The sequence below is a fragment of the Stegostoma tigrinum genome, chromosome 48 (genome assembly GCF_030684315.1).
Source record: "Stegostoma tigrinum isolate sSteTig4 chromosome 48, sSteTig4.hap1, whole genome shotgun sequence".
Taxonomy (NCBI): Eukaryota; Metazoa; Chordata; class Chondrichthyes; order Orectolobiformes; family Stegostomatidae; genus Stegostoma; species Stegostoma tigrinum.
The window spans coordinates 2,490,582-2,504,831 of NC_081401.1; the positions used below are offsets into that span (position 1 = coordinate 2,490,582).

Consider the following 14,250-nt stretch of genomic DNA (forward strand, 5'->3'; position numbering starts at 1 on the left):
AAGGAAGATGGACAAGTCAAGGAGGTGAATTGTTAACACATTTCATAAACTCACTGAAAAATCCTGATGAACGTTCAAATGTGTATATCTTTGGTCACAAACTACAAGAATACAACAGTGTGCGTGTATACGAGAATTTATCAGAATGTGTGTGTTACTTATTGTGTGTGTTGATGCATATAATGTGTGCACATCTATACATGGTGTGATTGAGAGTGTGTGCATGATTGTGTGACAGTACACATGCTTCAGTGTTTCTGTGACAGATGGTGTGGTTGTTTAGAATGCATTGATTGTCAGTGTGTACAAGAATGCATTGTGTGCATTTGTGATTGCATGCATGTGTAAGCGTGGGAGTGGGTGATTGTGAGATTGTGTGCGCATTAATTCATTCCAATACATTATTAATGTGATTGGGAGTGCATGCGTACATGAAAGTGCATGTTTGTGTAAGTGCCTGGTGTGAGTGTGTATGTCAGTGGGTGTGTAAAAGCATGTGTGTAAACATGCGTGTGAGGCCAAGTAAAAAGCATAAGAAATAAAAAGTAGGAGTAGGCATCTGGCCGATTGAGTCTGCTCCACCACTCATTAAAATCATGGCTGATCTTTTCATGGACTCAACTCCCCTCTCTGCCTGCTCACCAAAATCTTAATTGCTTTACTTCCAAAAAAATCTCTTTGCCTTACCTTACCTTAAAAATATTTAAGAGGTAGCCTCAACGACTTCAGTGAGCAGGAAATCTCACAGATTCGTAATCTTTTCGTGCAGATGTTCTTCCAGTTCTAAATCTGCTTCCCTTCATTGAGGCTATGCCCGCTACTTCTAGCTTCAGCCACTAGTGGGAAGAACCTCCCTGCTTCTCCCTTATCTATCCCCTTCAATGTTATGTTTCTACAAGATCAGTCATTCCTAATTCCAAAAAGAGTATAGTTCCAATCTACTCAATCTCTCCTCATAAACCAACCTCAATTCCAGAAATCAACCTAGTGTACCTCCTTGGCACCCCGTCCAGTGCCAATACATTCTTTCTTAAGTAAGGAGACCAAAACAGTAAACAGTACTCCAGATGTGGTCATAGCTGCAACATAAAACCTCTATTTTTAAAACTCCATCCCTCTAACGATGAAGGACGATATTCCATTTGCCTCTTCGTTGCATTGCTGCTGCATTGACAGAGCATATTGTGAGATTATATGAGATTGCACATGTGTGAATGCATTGTTGCAAACAGTATGGAGTCCACGTGCGCCTATTCATTGTGGGGAGGTCTGTGTGTTGACGGAGCTTTACCTTCAATTCTGCAGAATAGAAAGAGCTTTACCTTCAGTTTAAAAGAGTAGAAGTCAATTTTGTGGCAGAACAAACCAAGGCATCTCTCTTTATGAAAGCACAATATGTTGCACATAATTGGGTTGATCAAAGCTCCGTACAATTATTTACAAGCAGAAGAGTTCAGTCTTAACACAATACAGGCAGCCAGAACACAGCTGATATTTGCAGGAACTGGCACAGAACTGGGATGCACAAGCTGGGTCAGGAGTTAATATGTACAATACATGCCCTCAGCCAATGAGGAAAAAAAAAATCAGTTTCCTTACACCATTCCCAGCCTGGCATTCAGGACGAGCATATCCGGACATCAATCACATCGTCATTCTCCATCTCGTTGTCCTGGGGAGTGCTGCTCTCCAATAGCTCGGTGCCATCAAAGTGGAAAGTCAGCCGACATCGCTGTAGATCCATCCGCTCCTTGTAATCCTCCATTAGTCTCTTCAGTGACTCGGTCTGTATCAGAACAGAGAGAATACACTTACAAACATCTCTTTGATCAAGGGGATTATATTGAAAACAACACAAGCTGGGGAATGGGTCACACATTGTGCTCTAATCAAAGAAAATATATTTAAAATACTATGCACTGGGGAATAAGTTAGAGACTTTATACAGGGCAGTGTGATACAGATTGATTATTTATAAAAACAAAATTCTAGAGTCAGTGTTTTACAGGCTGCACTGACGGAGGGGTTTATGTTGAACATACACTGAGGAGTACACGATGACTGAACTCTGATCAAGGGGATTAAATAGATATACTGTGGCACTATTTCAACACAAGACTTATACTAAAAATAACACAGAAGGGGGAGTGATACTTTGATTAGGGGTCTGATGTTTCAAACAACATTTAGCGGCGAGGGAGTTGCCGATTGCACTGCGATTGATCGATTTCAGTACAAAATAATGTATATTAGTGAGTGAGTTACAGACTGCATTGATCAAGGGGATTATATATAAAACAATGTGTATTGGAGTGAGTTACAGAATGCACTCTGATCAAGAAGTTTATGTGCAACACAACATATACGTGGGAATGAGTCTGAGTCAGAGTCAGAGGTCTGATTAAAGTGGCTGTGTACAAAGCACTAAATGCTCAACAGAGCGTTACAGACTACACTGATGAAGTGGTTCATAAAGAAAACAAATAATGAAGAGCGAGTTACAGGCTGTACTCTGATCAAGGATTTTATATAGAACATAGAACAATACAGTACAGTTCAGTACAGGCCCTTCAGCCCACAATGTCGTGCTAAACTTTTACTCTAAACCTAAGGTCTATCTAACCTCCACCCTACCTTTTACTATCATCCATATGTCTAATAGCCACTTAAATGCCCCAATGACGCCGACTCCACGACCCATTCTGGGAATGCATTCCACGCCCCTACCACTGAATAATGAACCTACCTCTGATGGCTCCCCTATATCTAACTAATACCACTCACTTTAAAACTGTGCCCCCTTGTAATAGCTCCCTCCAGCCTAGGAAAATGTCTCTGGCTGATCATTTTGTACACCTCGTTCTAAACAGAAAAGCCTGAGCGCTCTCAACCATTCCTTGTAAGACCTTCCCTTAACTCCAGGCAACATCCTGATAAGTCTCCTCTGCACCTTTTCCAACACTTCCAATTCTTTCTTGTAATGAGGCAACCAGAACCAGACACAATAATCCAGATATGGCCGAACCGGGTTTTGTATAGCTGGAGCATAACTTCACAACTCTTGAATTCAATCCCTCTGTTAATGAAAGCAACACACCATACGCCTTAACAACTCTATCCACCTGGGTGGCAGCTTTCAGGGAACTGTGGACATGAACCTCAAGGTCTTCTGCTCCTCCACACTGCCAAGAATCTTTTCGTTAAACCTGTATTCTGCTTTCAAGTTTGTCCTTCCAAAACAAATCACGTCATACTTTTCAGGGTTAAACTCCATCTGCCACTTCTCAGCCCAGCTCTGCATTCTATCAATGTTCTTTTATAACCTAGAACAGCCCTCCACACTATCCACAACTCAACACAACACACCTTCGTATCGTCCGCGAACTTACTAGTCCACTCTTCCACTCCCTCATCCAAATCATTTACAAAGATCACAATAGAAGTGGACCCAGAGCAGATCCTTGTGGTACACCACTTGTAACTGAGCACCATGTTGAATATTTTCTGTCCACCACCACCCTTTGTCTAAGGGTCAATCAATTCTGAATCCAATCTGTCACACTTCCCCTTATCCCATGCTCCTCACTTTATGCATGAGTCTACCACGGGGAACCTTATCAAATGCCTTACTTCAATCCAGATACACCATATCCTCTGCTGTACCTTCATCCACATATTTGGTCACCTCTTCAAAAAATTCAGTAAGGTTTGTGAGGCATGATCTACCCATCACAAATCCATGCTATCGCGAATCAAACTGTGCCTGTCCAAGTGATCATAAATCCTATCTCTCAACCTTGCTTGTTTCTGACCAAATTTTGTAGTGAATGAAACCTTTGAAGAGCAGGTGTGCATGCTGGAATGGATAGAGATAGACGAAGGTGATGTGCTGAAAATTTTGTCAAACATTAAGATTGACAAGTCGCCAGGCCCGGATCAGATTTGTCCTCGGCTGCTTTGGGAAGCGAGAAATGCAATTGCTTCGCCACTTGCGAAGATCTTTGCATCCTCGCTCTCCACTGGAGTCGCACCTGAGGACTGGAGAGAGGCAAATGTAATTCCTCTCTTCAAGAAAGGAAATAGGGAAATCCCCGGCAATTATAGACCGGTAAGTCTCACGTCTGTCGTCTGCAAGGTGTTAGAAAGGATTCTGAGGGATAAGATTTATGACCATCTGGAAGAGCATGGCTTGATCAAATACAGTCAACACGGCTTTGTGAGGGGTAGGTCATGCCTTACAAACCTTATCGAGTTTTTTGAGGATGTGACTAGAAAACTTGATGAGGGTCGAGCTGTGGATGTGGTGTATATGGACTTCAGTAAGGCATTTGATAAGGTTCCCCATGGTAGGCTCATTCAGAAGGTCAGGAGGAATGGGATACAGGGGAACTTAGCTGCTTGGATACAGAATTGGCTGGCCAACAGAAGACAGCGAGTGGTAGTAGAAGGAAAATATTCTGCCTGGAAGTCAGTGGTGAGTGGAGTTCCACAGGGCTCTGTCCTTGGGCCTCTACTGTTTGTAATTTTTATTAATGACTTGGACGAGGGGATTGAAGGATGGGTCAGCAAGTTTGCAGACGACACAAAGGTCGGAGGTGTCGTTGACAGTGTAGAGGGCTGTTGTAGGCTGCAGCGGGACATTGACAGGATGCAGAGATGGCTGAGAGGTGGCAGATGGAGTTCAACCTGGATAAATGCGAGGTGATACATTTTGGAAGGTCAAATTTGAAAGCCGAGTACAGGATTAAGGATAGGATTCTTGGCAGCGTGGAGGAACAGAGGGATCTTGGTGTGCAGATACATAGATCCCTTAAAATGGCCACCCAAGTGGACAGGGTTGTTAAGAAAGCATATGGTGTTTTGGCTTTCATTAACAGGGGGATTGAGATTAAGAGTCGTGAGATCTTGTTGCAGCTCTATAAAACTTTGGTTAGACCGCACTTGGAATACTGCGTCCAGTTCTGGGCGCCCTATTATAGGAAAGATGTGGATGCTTTGGAGAGGGTTCAGAAGAGGTTTACCAGGATGCTGCCTGGACTGGAGGGCTTATTTTATGAAGAGAGGTTGACTGAGCTCGGTCTCTTTTCATTGGAGAAAAGGAGGAGGAGAGGGGACCTAATTGAGGTATGCAAGATAATGAGAGGCATAGATAGAGTTGATAGCCAGAGACTATTTCCCAGGGCAGAAATGGCTAGCACGAGGGGTCATAGTTTTAAGCTGGTTGGTGGAAAGTATAGAGGGGATGTCAGAGGCAGGTTCTTTACACAGAGAGTTGTGAGAGCATGGAATGCGTTGCCAGCAGCAGTTGTGGAAGCAAGGTCATTGGGGTCATTTAAGAGACTGCTGGACATGTATATGGTCACAGAAATTTGAGGGTGCATAGATGAGGATCAATGGTCGGCACAACATTGTGGGCTGAAGGGCCTGTTCTGTGCTGTACTGTTCTATGTCTATGTTCTATGTAAAATCAGATTTCTCACTGGCTCTTGATTCGTAGCAAACTACAAACCACAAAAATAAGTACTTTATGCTCCATCTCCTTCCGGGTTCTACTCACTTAGTCTCTAGACCTGGTTCCTACGCAGTAGAGGTTTAAACCCTCTCAAGTGGCTCTAGTAAAACCCCTTGCAAGGACTTGTGTCCCCCCAGTTTAGGTGCAACCTCTCCTTATACTAATATGGAGTGATTGAGAAAGTCTAAGTCAAGAAAGTTTGATAGGAAGAACAGGCAGGGTCAGGTCAAGATTAGATGATTACTACAGTGTGGAAACTGGCCCAACAAGTCCACACTGTCCCTTGAAACATCTCACCCAGACCCATCTCCCTATAACCCACACACCCCTGAACACTATGGGCAATTTTCCCATGACCAATCCACCTAGCCTGCACTTCTTTGGACTGTGGAAGGAAACCTGAGCACCCGGAGGAAACCCACGCAGACATGGGGAGAATGTGCAAACTCCACACAGACAGTCACCAGAGGGTGGAATCGAACCCAGGTCCCTGGCGCTGTGAGGCTTCAGCGCTAACCACTGAGCCACCGTGCTGCCCTATGTTAATGAATATAATGGGACTGGAGGTCTGAAGTGTGTTTATTTTAATGCATAATGTGCAAGGCAGATGAGCTTGGAAACTGGACGAGCACATGGGAGGACAACGTGATAGCCACTACAGAAACATGGTTGAGAGAAGGGCAGTATTGGCAGCTCACTCCTAGGTTTAGATGTTTCAGGCGAGATAGAGAGGGGTGGAAATGCCAGGGAGAGCAGCATTGTTTATTGAGGAGAATGTCACAGCTACAGACAGGATATCTTGGGAGGGGTCATCTAAGTGAGGCCACATAGATATAATCTTAGGAATAAGTGCAATCACTATATTGGAGTTATACTACAGGCCTCCCAATAGTAAGGAGGAGACAGAGGAACAGATATGTAAGCAGATCATGGTAAGATGGAACAACAACACAGTTGTTATCGTGGGTAGCTTTAATTTCCCCAACATTGATGAGGACACCCTCAGTATCAGCAGCTTAGATGAAGAAGAGTTGGTTATGTTTTCTTGTAACAATATGTAGAAAGCCCAACCAGTGAAGGGGCTGTACTACACTTTGTACTGGGAAATGAGCCTGGCCAGGTGATCCAAGTTTCAATAAAGGAACGTTTTGGTAACAACAATCATAATTCCTTAAGTTTTAACATCGTTGTGAATAAGGTTAAGACATGTTCTTGTGTTAAAGTGCTCAGTTGGGGGGGGGGGGGGGGGTGAAGGGGCGGGGAAGGCTAATTACTACAGTACTATAATGAGGGGTTGCCAAAGTTGGACTGGTGTGGACAAGGTCAGAAATCATACTAAACCTGTTGGACCATAACCTGGTGTTGTACGATTTCCGACAACTGTATTAAGGCAGGAACTGGAGAAACGAGATGGGGTGGCTGTTTGAGGTTAAGTCCACATCTCACATGTGCGATTCTTTCAAAGACCATTTGATTAGAGTTCAGGAAAAGCTCATTCCTGTGAAGATGTAAGAGAAGGTTGCCAAATCTTGCCATCCTTTGATGACAAGAGATATTGAAAGGTTAGTTAAAAAGAAAAAGGAAGTGTATGCAAGATTTAGGAAATGGAAATCAAATGAGGCTCTGAGGAGTACAAATAAAAGCAGAAAGTAACTTAAAGAAGGAATTAGGAAGGCTAGAAGGGGCCATGAAATGTTCTCAGCAGCAGGTTTAAAGGAGAATCTGAAGGCATTTCACACATATATAAGGGCTAAGAGGGCAGCAAGGGAAAGAGTAGGCCCACTCAAGGACAAAGGAGGGAATTTATCCATAAAGCCAGAGGAACGGAGTGAGGTCCTTAATGAGTAGTTTGCATTGATATTCACTCAGGAGAAAGACATGGATGACATTAATGTCAGGGAAGGGCACATTGATAAAAAAGAGGAAGTAGTTCTGGCTGTCTTGAAAAATGTTAAGGCCAGATATTCTATGACCTGTGCTCAAACAACATTCACTGGAGAATGTGTTACAATATGGAATCTAACTGAGGGACTTAGAACGGTTTATATAAAATAACAGACAATTAGGAGTGAGATACAAATTGGAATCTGGTTGAAAGCTTTCAATCTGACAACTGACTCATGTCCGGTACAGTATTTTTGTTCCAGATTCCACCTATCCATTCTCTATAAATATAGAACACAATATTATGATCACTTTTGCCAAGTGGCTATTAGGCAGAAACCGTAATTGATCATGCTCCCCTGCTGATAGGGTCTTTGCTCATACAGTGATGGGCTCTAGCCTTGCCCACCTGGCACCACTCTCCACACCTACCTTTCCGATGGTGATGACCTGGAATGAGTTTTTCTCCATTCCACGTACGCGCAGGCAGATCTTGTCAGCTAGCTGTGCAGGATATTCAGACATCACAAAGCAATCTGAAAACAGAGCACAGAGTCAGATCCCAGCCAATCCCAAACGGGGCGTGAGGGAATCACACAGTGTCTGTGTGTCCACATGCAAATGTGTGCCATGCACGCGTGGTTGGCCATGGACACATGGCAGCCCCTGTGCGAGCAGCATGCATACATGCATGCCTATGTTTCCATGCACAAGTGTGTGCACACAACTGATAGCTGACTGGCCACATGCAAATCATACAGTACAGAAGAGGCCCTTCAGCCCATTGAGTTTGTACCAGCTAAAATGTACCATCACCTATACTCGTCCCACTTTCCTGCACTAGGCGTATTGTCTTGAATATTATGACACTTCAAGTGGCTCATCCAAAAGCTTTTCAAAGGTTGTGAGGTTTCCCACTCTGCCAGGCAGTACATTCCAGACTACCACCACCATGTCCATGCCACTCAATCTTACACACCTCAGTCAGCACCCCACCTCACCAACCTTCTGTGCTCTGGAGACACAAGCTCATCTTATTCAACCTCACTTGGTGGCTGAACCGCTCTATCCCAGACTATACACTGGTGCATCTTTTCTGTATTCTCACCAGTATATTCACGTCCTTCCTATTGCGCAGTGACCAGAACTGTACATAGTACTCCAGTGGTGACCTAAACAAAGTTCTGTAAAGCTTCAATATAAATCTCCCTGATCTTATAATCTATACCATGATTTTAAACGGCAAGGATCATTCTTAAGGACCCTATTAATCTGTTCAGGCATCTATGCAAAGGCACCACAAAGACCCTCTTTCCTCTGAGTTTCCTCATGTGCTGTTATTCAGTCAGTATATGTGTCTGTATAGAAGGGAACCGTCCCCATGTGAGAGCCTGTGAGCAGATCAGTGCAAACCTGTACATGTACACAAACACATGCACCCTCCCCATTTGTTTATGGGCAGTGGGTGGATGCTGTGTTTGGTGCTGCTCAATGTGTCTGAAGTCTGTCACCACAGTGAAGGGAGTCCTTGACGCCAAGAGGTGTTTCTGTCAACTCCACCTCCACCAACACCACACCCCTCTCCCACCAACATCCACCCCCACCAGTGAAGGGAGTTCTTGACAATGGGACAAGTTTTGGTTTCTCCATTCAGCTCAGACACCACACAAATCCTCTCCTCCCCAAGATCTCACCCAAAATATCTGCCACGCCAATGTTCTGAGACTCAGGGGTCCCCATAAGTGGAACTTCCACGTCCTTCTGTAGGAGGAGAATTCTATCAGCTTTGACCTGCAGTTGTCCAGACAGGTAGTTAATCACCTTCTGTAGGGGTTCCGTCTGTGATAGTGAGAGGGCCAGAGAGGAGGGGCAGGCAGAGAGAGAAAGAGGTGAGGAAAACAGGAATGAGGGGGGAAAAGGGTTACAGAGCGGGGTGAGGAAAGGAGATAGATATGCTTGGAAAGAGAGCAATGACACAGGATGGAGAAAGAATGAGAAGGATGGAATGCACAGCACGAGGAAAGAAGGAGAAAAGGGGAGAAGAACAAAAACAAGATTTTAGTTTCACAAATGATGTAGAGCTCTGGGCAGAGAGCACGGCAATGTGATTAGTTTAGGGAATTATACATGGCTACGAGGAGAGCAGGACAATCAGATTAGTTTTGAGGATTGATACAGGGAAGAGCAGGGTAGTGGGATTAGTCTGGGGATTATTACCACAATTTTGAAAAAAAAAAGAACTAGATGAAGTTACTGACCACCCTCATTGGTATTCGGTAGACTTCTCCCCGAAAACGGACCTTGACTGTAATTTCCCGGGCAGTGGTGGGAACAGTCGGTAACACACCCACCAGCATCACGTCCTCAGATTCACACTGTACCCTGGTATTCACGGGGCTCAAATGGAAAACTTTGAGCTGTTTCAAGTTCCTGTCTGCTTCCCTGCGAGGGGGAAGAGTAGAGAGACAGAGAGAGAGAAAAATGAAGCCTCATATACAAACAGTGACAGTCACAGTCACAAAGGGGAAAAGTGAGACAGAGAAAGGGATAATGAGGGAGTGAGACACAGAGAGAAGAGCGACATACAGTCTGAGCACAAATGTGCTGGAGAGAGAGGGAGAGCGGGAGAGCGTGTGTGTGTGTCAGGGATAGAGAGGTACTGAACGTATACAGCAGAAAAAGAGCAATACCTTATAGCGACGCAAGCTCGTCTGGTCCGTCGGGTTGGCATGCTGGGTGTGGAGGGTGGAGAGGGCGAGCGGTCCTTATGACTACTGGAGCTATGAAGACGAACAGTGACAACAGCATGGGTTAGACTGATTGATTTATGGTCGTCAAATGTACCAACACACAGTGAAAAGGGTTGTTTTGCGTGCTACACAGGGAGATCATACCATTAGATGTGCACCAGAGTAACAGAACAGATTGCAAAATACAGTGTTCCAGCCACAGAAAGAGAGGGAAGATGTGAGAGACAGCAAGAGAACAACAGTGCGTAGAATTAACATTTGAGGATGTTCATTCAAAAATCTGAGTACAGGAGGGACGCAGCTGTTCTTGAATCTGTTTGTGGAGCATATTCATGTCGTCTGATCATCAGCAACTCTGTGTCTGTAAGCACCAGGGAGCAGACATTTGCCGGCAGGCAGGCGTGTGCGTGTGCGCGTGCGCGTGCGTGGTGAGAACAACACAGAGAGCTGGACCACATCGCTGGGAGCGACAAACAGATCCCTCAGGGCCAGGCACAGAGTGACAAGAGAGACACTGCTAGAGTGCAGCAGAGAGAGACAGAAACAGCAAGCGAGGAATAGGAGAGAGACACATACAGAGGGGTGCAGTGAAAGGGAAGCAATGTGTCTGACAGATGAACAAAGTCCTTACACACTCAGATTCAGGTCCTCATCCTGCTCAGAGTCAGAAAGCAGACCCCTCCTCTGGGCCCGTGCGGACGGTTGTTTCCTTCTCCTGTGCGGTCTGCTCTCCAACTCGTTATTGCCGTCTGGATCATCCTCCGAATCTGTGGGCCGAGCAGCCGAATCAATCAAGCCAAGGCCCTGAGACGGGGTGGCGGAATTCAGTAGATGGGGTTCTGATCAGCTGGAGACAACTCCCCATGCTCCCCCCGTCACTCACAACATGAATTACGCCCAGGGGGTGATGCTATTCTGCCCAATGCCTCGACAGTGGTTCTCCAGCAGAGGACTCAGCACAGTTTTCTGGGCAGTGGATTGTATTGACACATGGGGAGCCAAATTGAGCTGTGATGGGCCGAACGGCCAACTGGTGCGATGTCATAGGCCCAAGACTGGCACTAATGGGAAAGGGAATGGAAAGCCTGCTGCAGTTCAACCACTTGGCACGTCTCTGGCAGAGGGGGAGGTGGTGTTTATTGTGGGCTGCTGGTGCATAGGTGGGGTTGGTTCCCTACAGTTCCCTGGCATCACTCACCTGGCTCTGGCGCCAGCCGCTGGAATGCTCGGTCCACTTCTTCCGGGTTCTCCTGGTACAGCGTCAACGTCCGGTTGACCTGTCGGGGAGACAAGAGCTAGCACTCAGCAAGGTGGTTGGGGCTGATAAGGTGGGGCGAATGGAGAAACAGACAGAAAGAGGCACAGGGACAGGCATAGAAGGAGGGGTGGATGAATGGACGGGGGGATGTAATCAACGAATACAACAGTTTTAATGGATGAGTAGGCAGGAGGGAAAGAAGATGGGAATGGCACGGTGATGTCAACAGGCAAGGGTAGGGGAGCTGAGGAAGGGGGCGACGGGCCAGCATCTTTCTATCTTTGTGGTTTTCTTTCAGAAACTGTGCACTGACTCAATTGAATGAGCACAGTGAACATTGTTTGTCTATCTTTGTGTTGGGTGGTGGGTGGTGGGGGTGTCCAGCAATGTGCAAACTAACTGGTGACCAAAAGCTGGCTGCAGGTGAAGCTGATCGGTGCAGATGAGCAGCCAGATCTCAAAAGAAATGGCCAGTCTATCAACAAAATTGGTAGCCAAGACAGCTGGACAGTGAGCAGGGCAGAGAGAAGTTTCAACAGATCTGAGAGAGGGAAGGGAGAGGGTGCAATCCAAGATGGGGAGGGGGTAAGCCGAAAGGGTGCTGTGTGTGGGGTTATACCAGAAGGCTGGGGAGGTGGGAGTTGTCGTGGAAGAGGCGAACAGGAGGACGGGTGAGCAGGGGTGGGGTGTAGTGCAGTGCTATATCAGGGACTTACCCGTCCAGTGTAAATGGGGACAGTGTGTACGTTGGTGCCATCAAGGATCCTGCGCCGTTTGATTCTGGGCCGGCACACACGGCGAGGGCAGTCGATCAGCTCGAGATCACTGTCACTATCACTGCTGAGTTCTAGCTGGAGACAGGGAGACAATAGGGTCAACACCAACAGGATCAGAGTACAATGGGACCTTGATCATATGGGCCAACGGGCCGACAAGTGGCAGATGGAATTTAATTTAGAAAATAGTGAGGAGCTGCATTTTGGTAGGGAAACCCAGGCAGGTCTTATGAAGCATACAGTCAGGTCCTAGGGAGTGTTGCCTAACAAAGACACTGAGGGATGCATGAGCACAGTTCCTGGAAAGTGGAGTCGCAGGTAGAAAGGGTGGTGAAGGCTGCATTTGGCACACTTGACTTCGTTAGTCATGACATCAAGTACGAGAGTTGGGAAGTTGTGTTGCGGCTGAACAGGAAATTGGCAAGGCCACTTTCAGAATACTGGATACGATTCTGGTCGCCCTTCTATACGAAGAGCATCGTTAAACATGAGAGGGTGCAGAAAAGATTTACAAGGATGTTATCATGATTAGAAGATTTGCACTTTTGGGAGAGGCTGATCAGGCTGGGGCTATTTTCCCTGGAGCATTGGAGGCTGACAGGTGACCTTATAGAGGTTTATAAAAGCATGAGGAGCACAGGCAGAGTGAATAAACAAGGTCACGGGGTGGCAGTGTCCAAAACTCAAGGGGCATAGCTTTAAAAGGAGTGGGCAAAAACTGAAAAGGGACCTGAGCACAATATTGTCAGGCAGGAGGTGGTACATATATGGAACGAGCTGCCATATGAGGGACAAGTTGGGCTGGTTTTGAGAGGGGAGATTTTGAAGCTTGGTTTGTGAAATCTACATTGATACCACTGGGCTGCAGGGTTCCCAAGCAGAATATGAGTTGCTGCTCCTGCAACCTTCGGGTACCTTCAAAATTTCCCCTCCTCTGACCGCATCCCTGTTGTGTTCTTCCACCTACACTTATCTCAGCTGGTCTTCCTTCACCTGTCCTTCCTCTCACCTATCCCCTCCTCCCACCTCAAGTCCCACTCCCATTCCCCTACCTACTAACTTCATCCCACCCCCTTGACCCGTTCATCCTCCCTGACTGACCCATCTCCTCCATACCTCCCCACCTAAACTCACTTCTACTGGCTCTAACTCCGCCTCGTTGACTTGTCTACCTCCTCTCCATATATCTTCTCCTTTATCCATCTTCGGTCCGCCTCTCCCTCTCTCCCTATTTATTTCAGAACCCACTTTCCCGCCCCTCATTTCTGAAGGAGGGTCTAGGCCCGAAATGTCAGCTTCCTGCTCCTCTGATGCTGCTTGGCCTGCTGTGTTCATCCAGCCCCACACCTTGTTATCTCAGATTCTCCAGCTCCTACTATCTCCTTGCGGGTTCAGTGACTTTTCCTCGGAACTGGAAGGACAAGGGCCAAAGGCTGACACTTTCCCCACAAGCTCAGTGACACATAACATCACGAACACACATCCATTTCCTCACTTTCTGTTCCGGTCGCTGATTCTTCACCTTCGGCGCCATATTTCTTCAAAACAAATGGAGTAGCCGGTCTGCCCATTTCTATTGGCCAGCAGCCCCGTCATCATCAACGGCCGCCCTGGTCCTGCTTAACCAATGGGCCAGTTCGCTGTCCATCATTGGAGCCGGCCTACGCCCCCGTCCGGCGATTGGTTCACGTTCCTATCCTTCGCCCAGTTAAACTACGCCCCTGCTTTAGGATTGGTCGGTTTTCGGCGCCCATGATCCTGTTGTGCCCAATCGCTCCATTCGCTTCGCCCTGTGTCCCACATGTTCGACGCATGCCCACTTCGCTATTGGTCTCGTCGGGTGTACACCGTCGTTGCTTGCCTTTCCCAACATCTGAGATAATGGCAATTGCAGATGCTGGAGAGTCAGAGATTACAAAGTGTGGGGTTGGATGAACACAGCAGGCCAAGCAGCATCTCAGGAGCAGAAAAGCTGATGTTTCGGGCCTAGACCCTTCATCAGAGAGGGGGTTGGGGAGAGGGAACTGGAATAAATAGGGAGAGAGGGGGAGGCGGACCGAAGATGGATAG

The 14,250-nt window shown here is 46.6% G+C and overlaps 1 protein-coding gene across 1 annotated transcript in view; it reads right to left on the reverse strand.

The window, feature by feature from the left end:
- nfatc2ip (nuclear factor of activated T cells 2 interacting protein) overlaps window positions 1-13,754 on the reverse strand; it is a 22,731-nt gene extending 8,977 nt beyond the window's left edge. The window contains exons 1-9 of the mRNA XM_048526173.2: window positions 13,676-13,754; window positions 12,121-12,255; window positions 11,345-11,423; window positions 10,778-10,913; window positions 10,087-10,176; window positions 9,655-9,838; window positions 9,091-9,235; window positions 7,829-7,932; window positions 1,600-1,786 (exon numbers count right to left, since the gene is read on the reverse strand). Coding sequence (XP_048382130.1) covers window positions 1,619-1,786; window positions 7,829-7,932; window positions 9,091-9,235; window positions 9,655-9,838; window positions 10,087-10,176; window positions 10,778-10,913; window positions 11,345-11,423; window positions 12,121-12,255; window positions 13,676-13,714 — 1,080 coding nt within the window. The 5' untranslated portion in view covers window positions 13,715-13,754 and the 3' untranslated portion in view covers window positions 1,600-1,618. The remainder of the gene's footprint in view (window positions 1-1,599; window positions 1,787-7,828; window positions 7,933-9,090; window positions 9,236-9,654; window positions 9,839-10,086; window positions 10,177-10,777; window positions 10,914-11,344; window positions 11,424-12,120; window positions 12,256-13,675) is intronic.
- Between the last annotated feature and the right edge of the window lie 496 nt (window positions 13,755-14,250).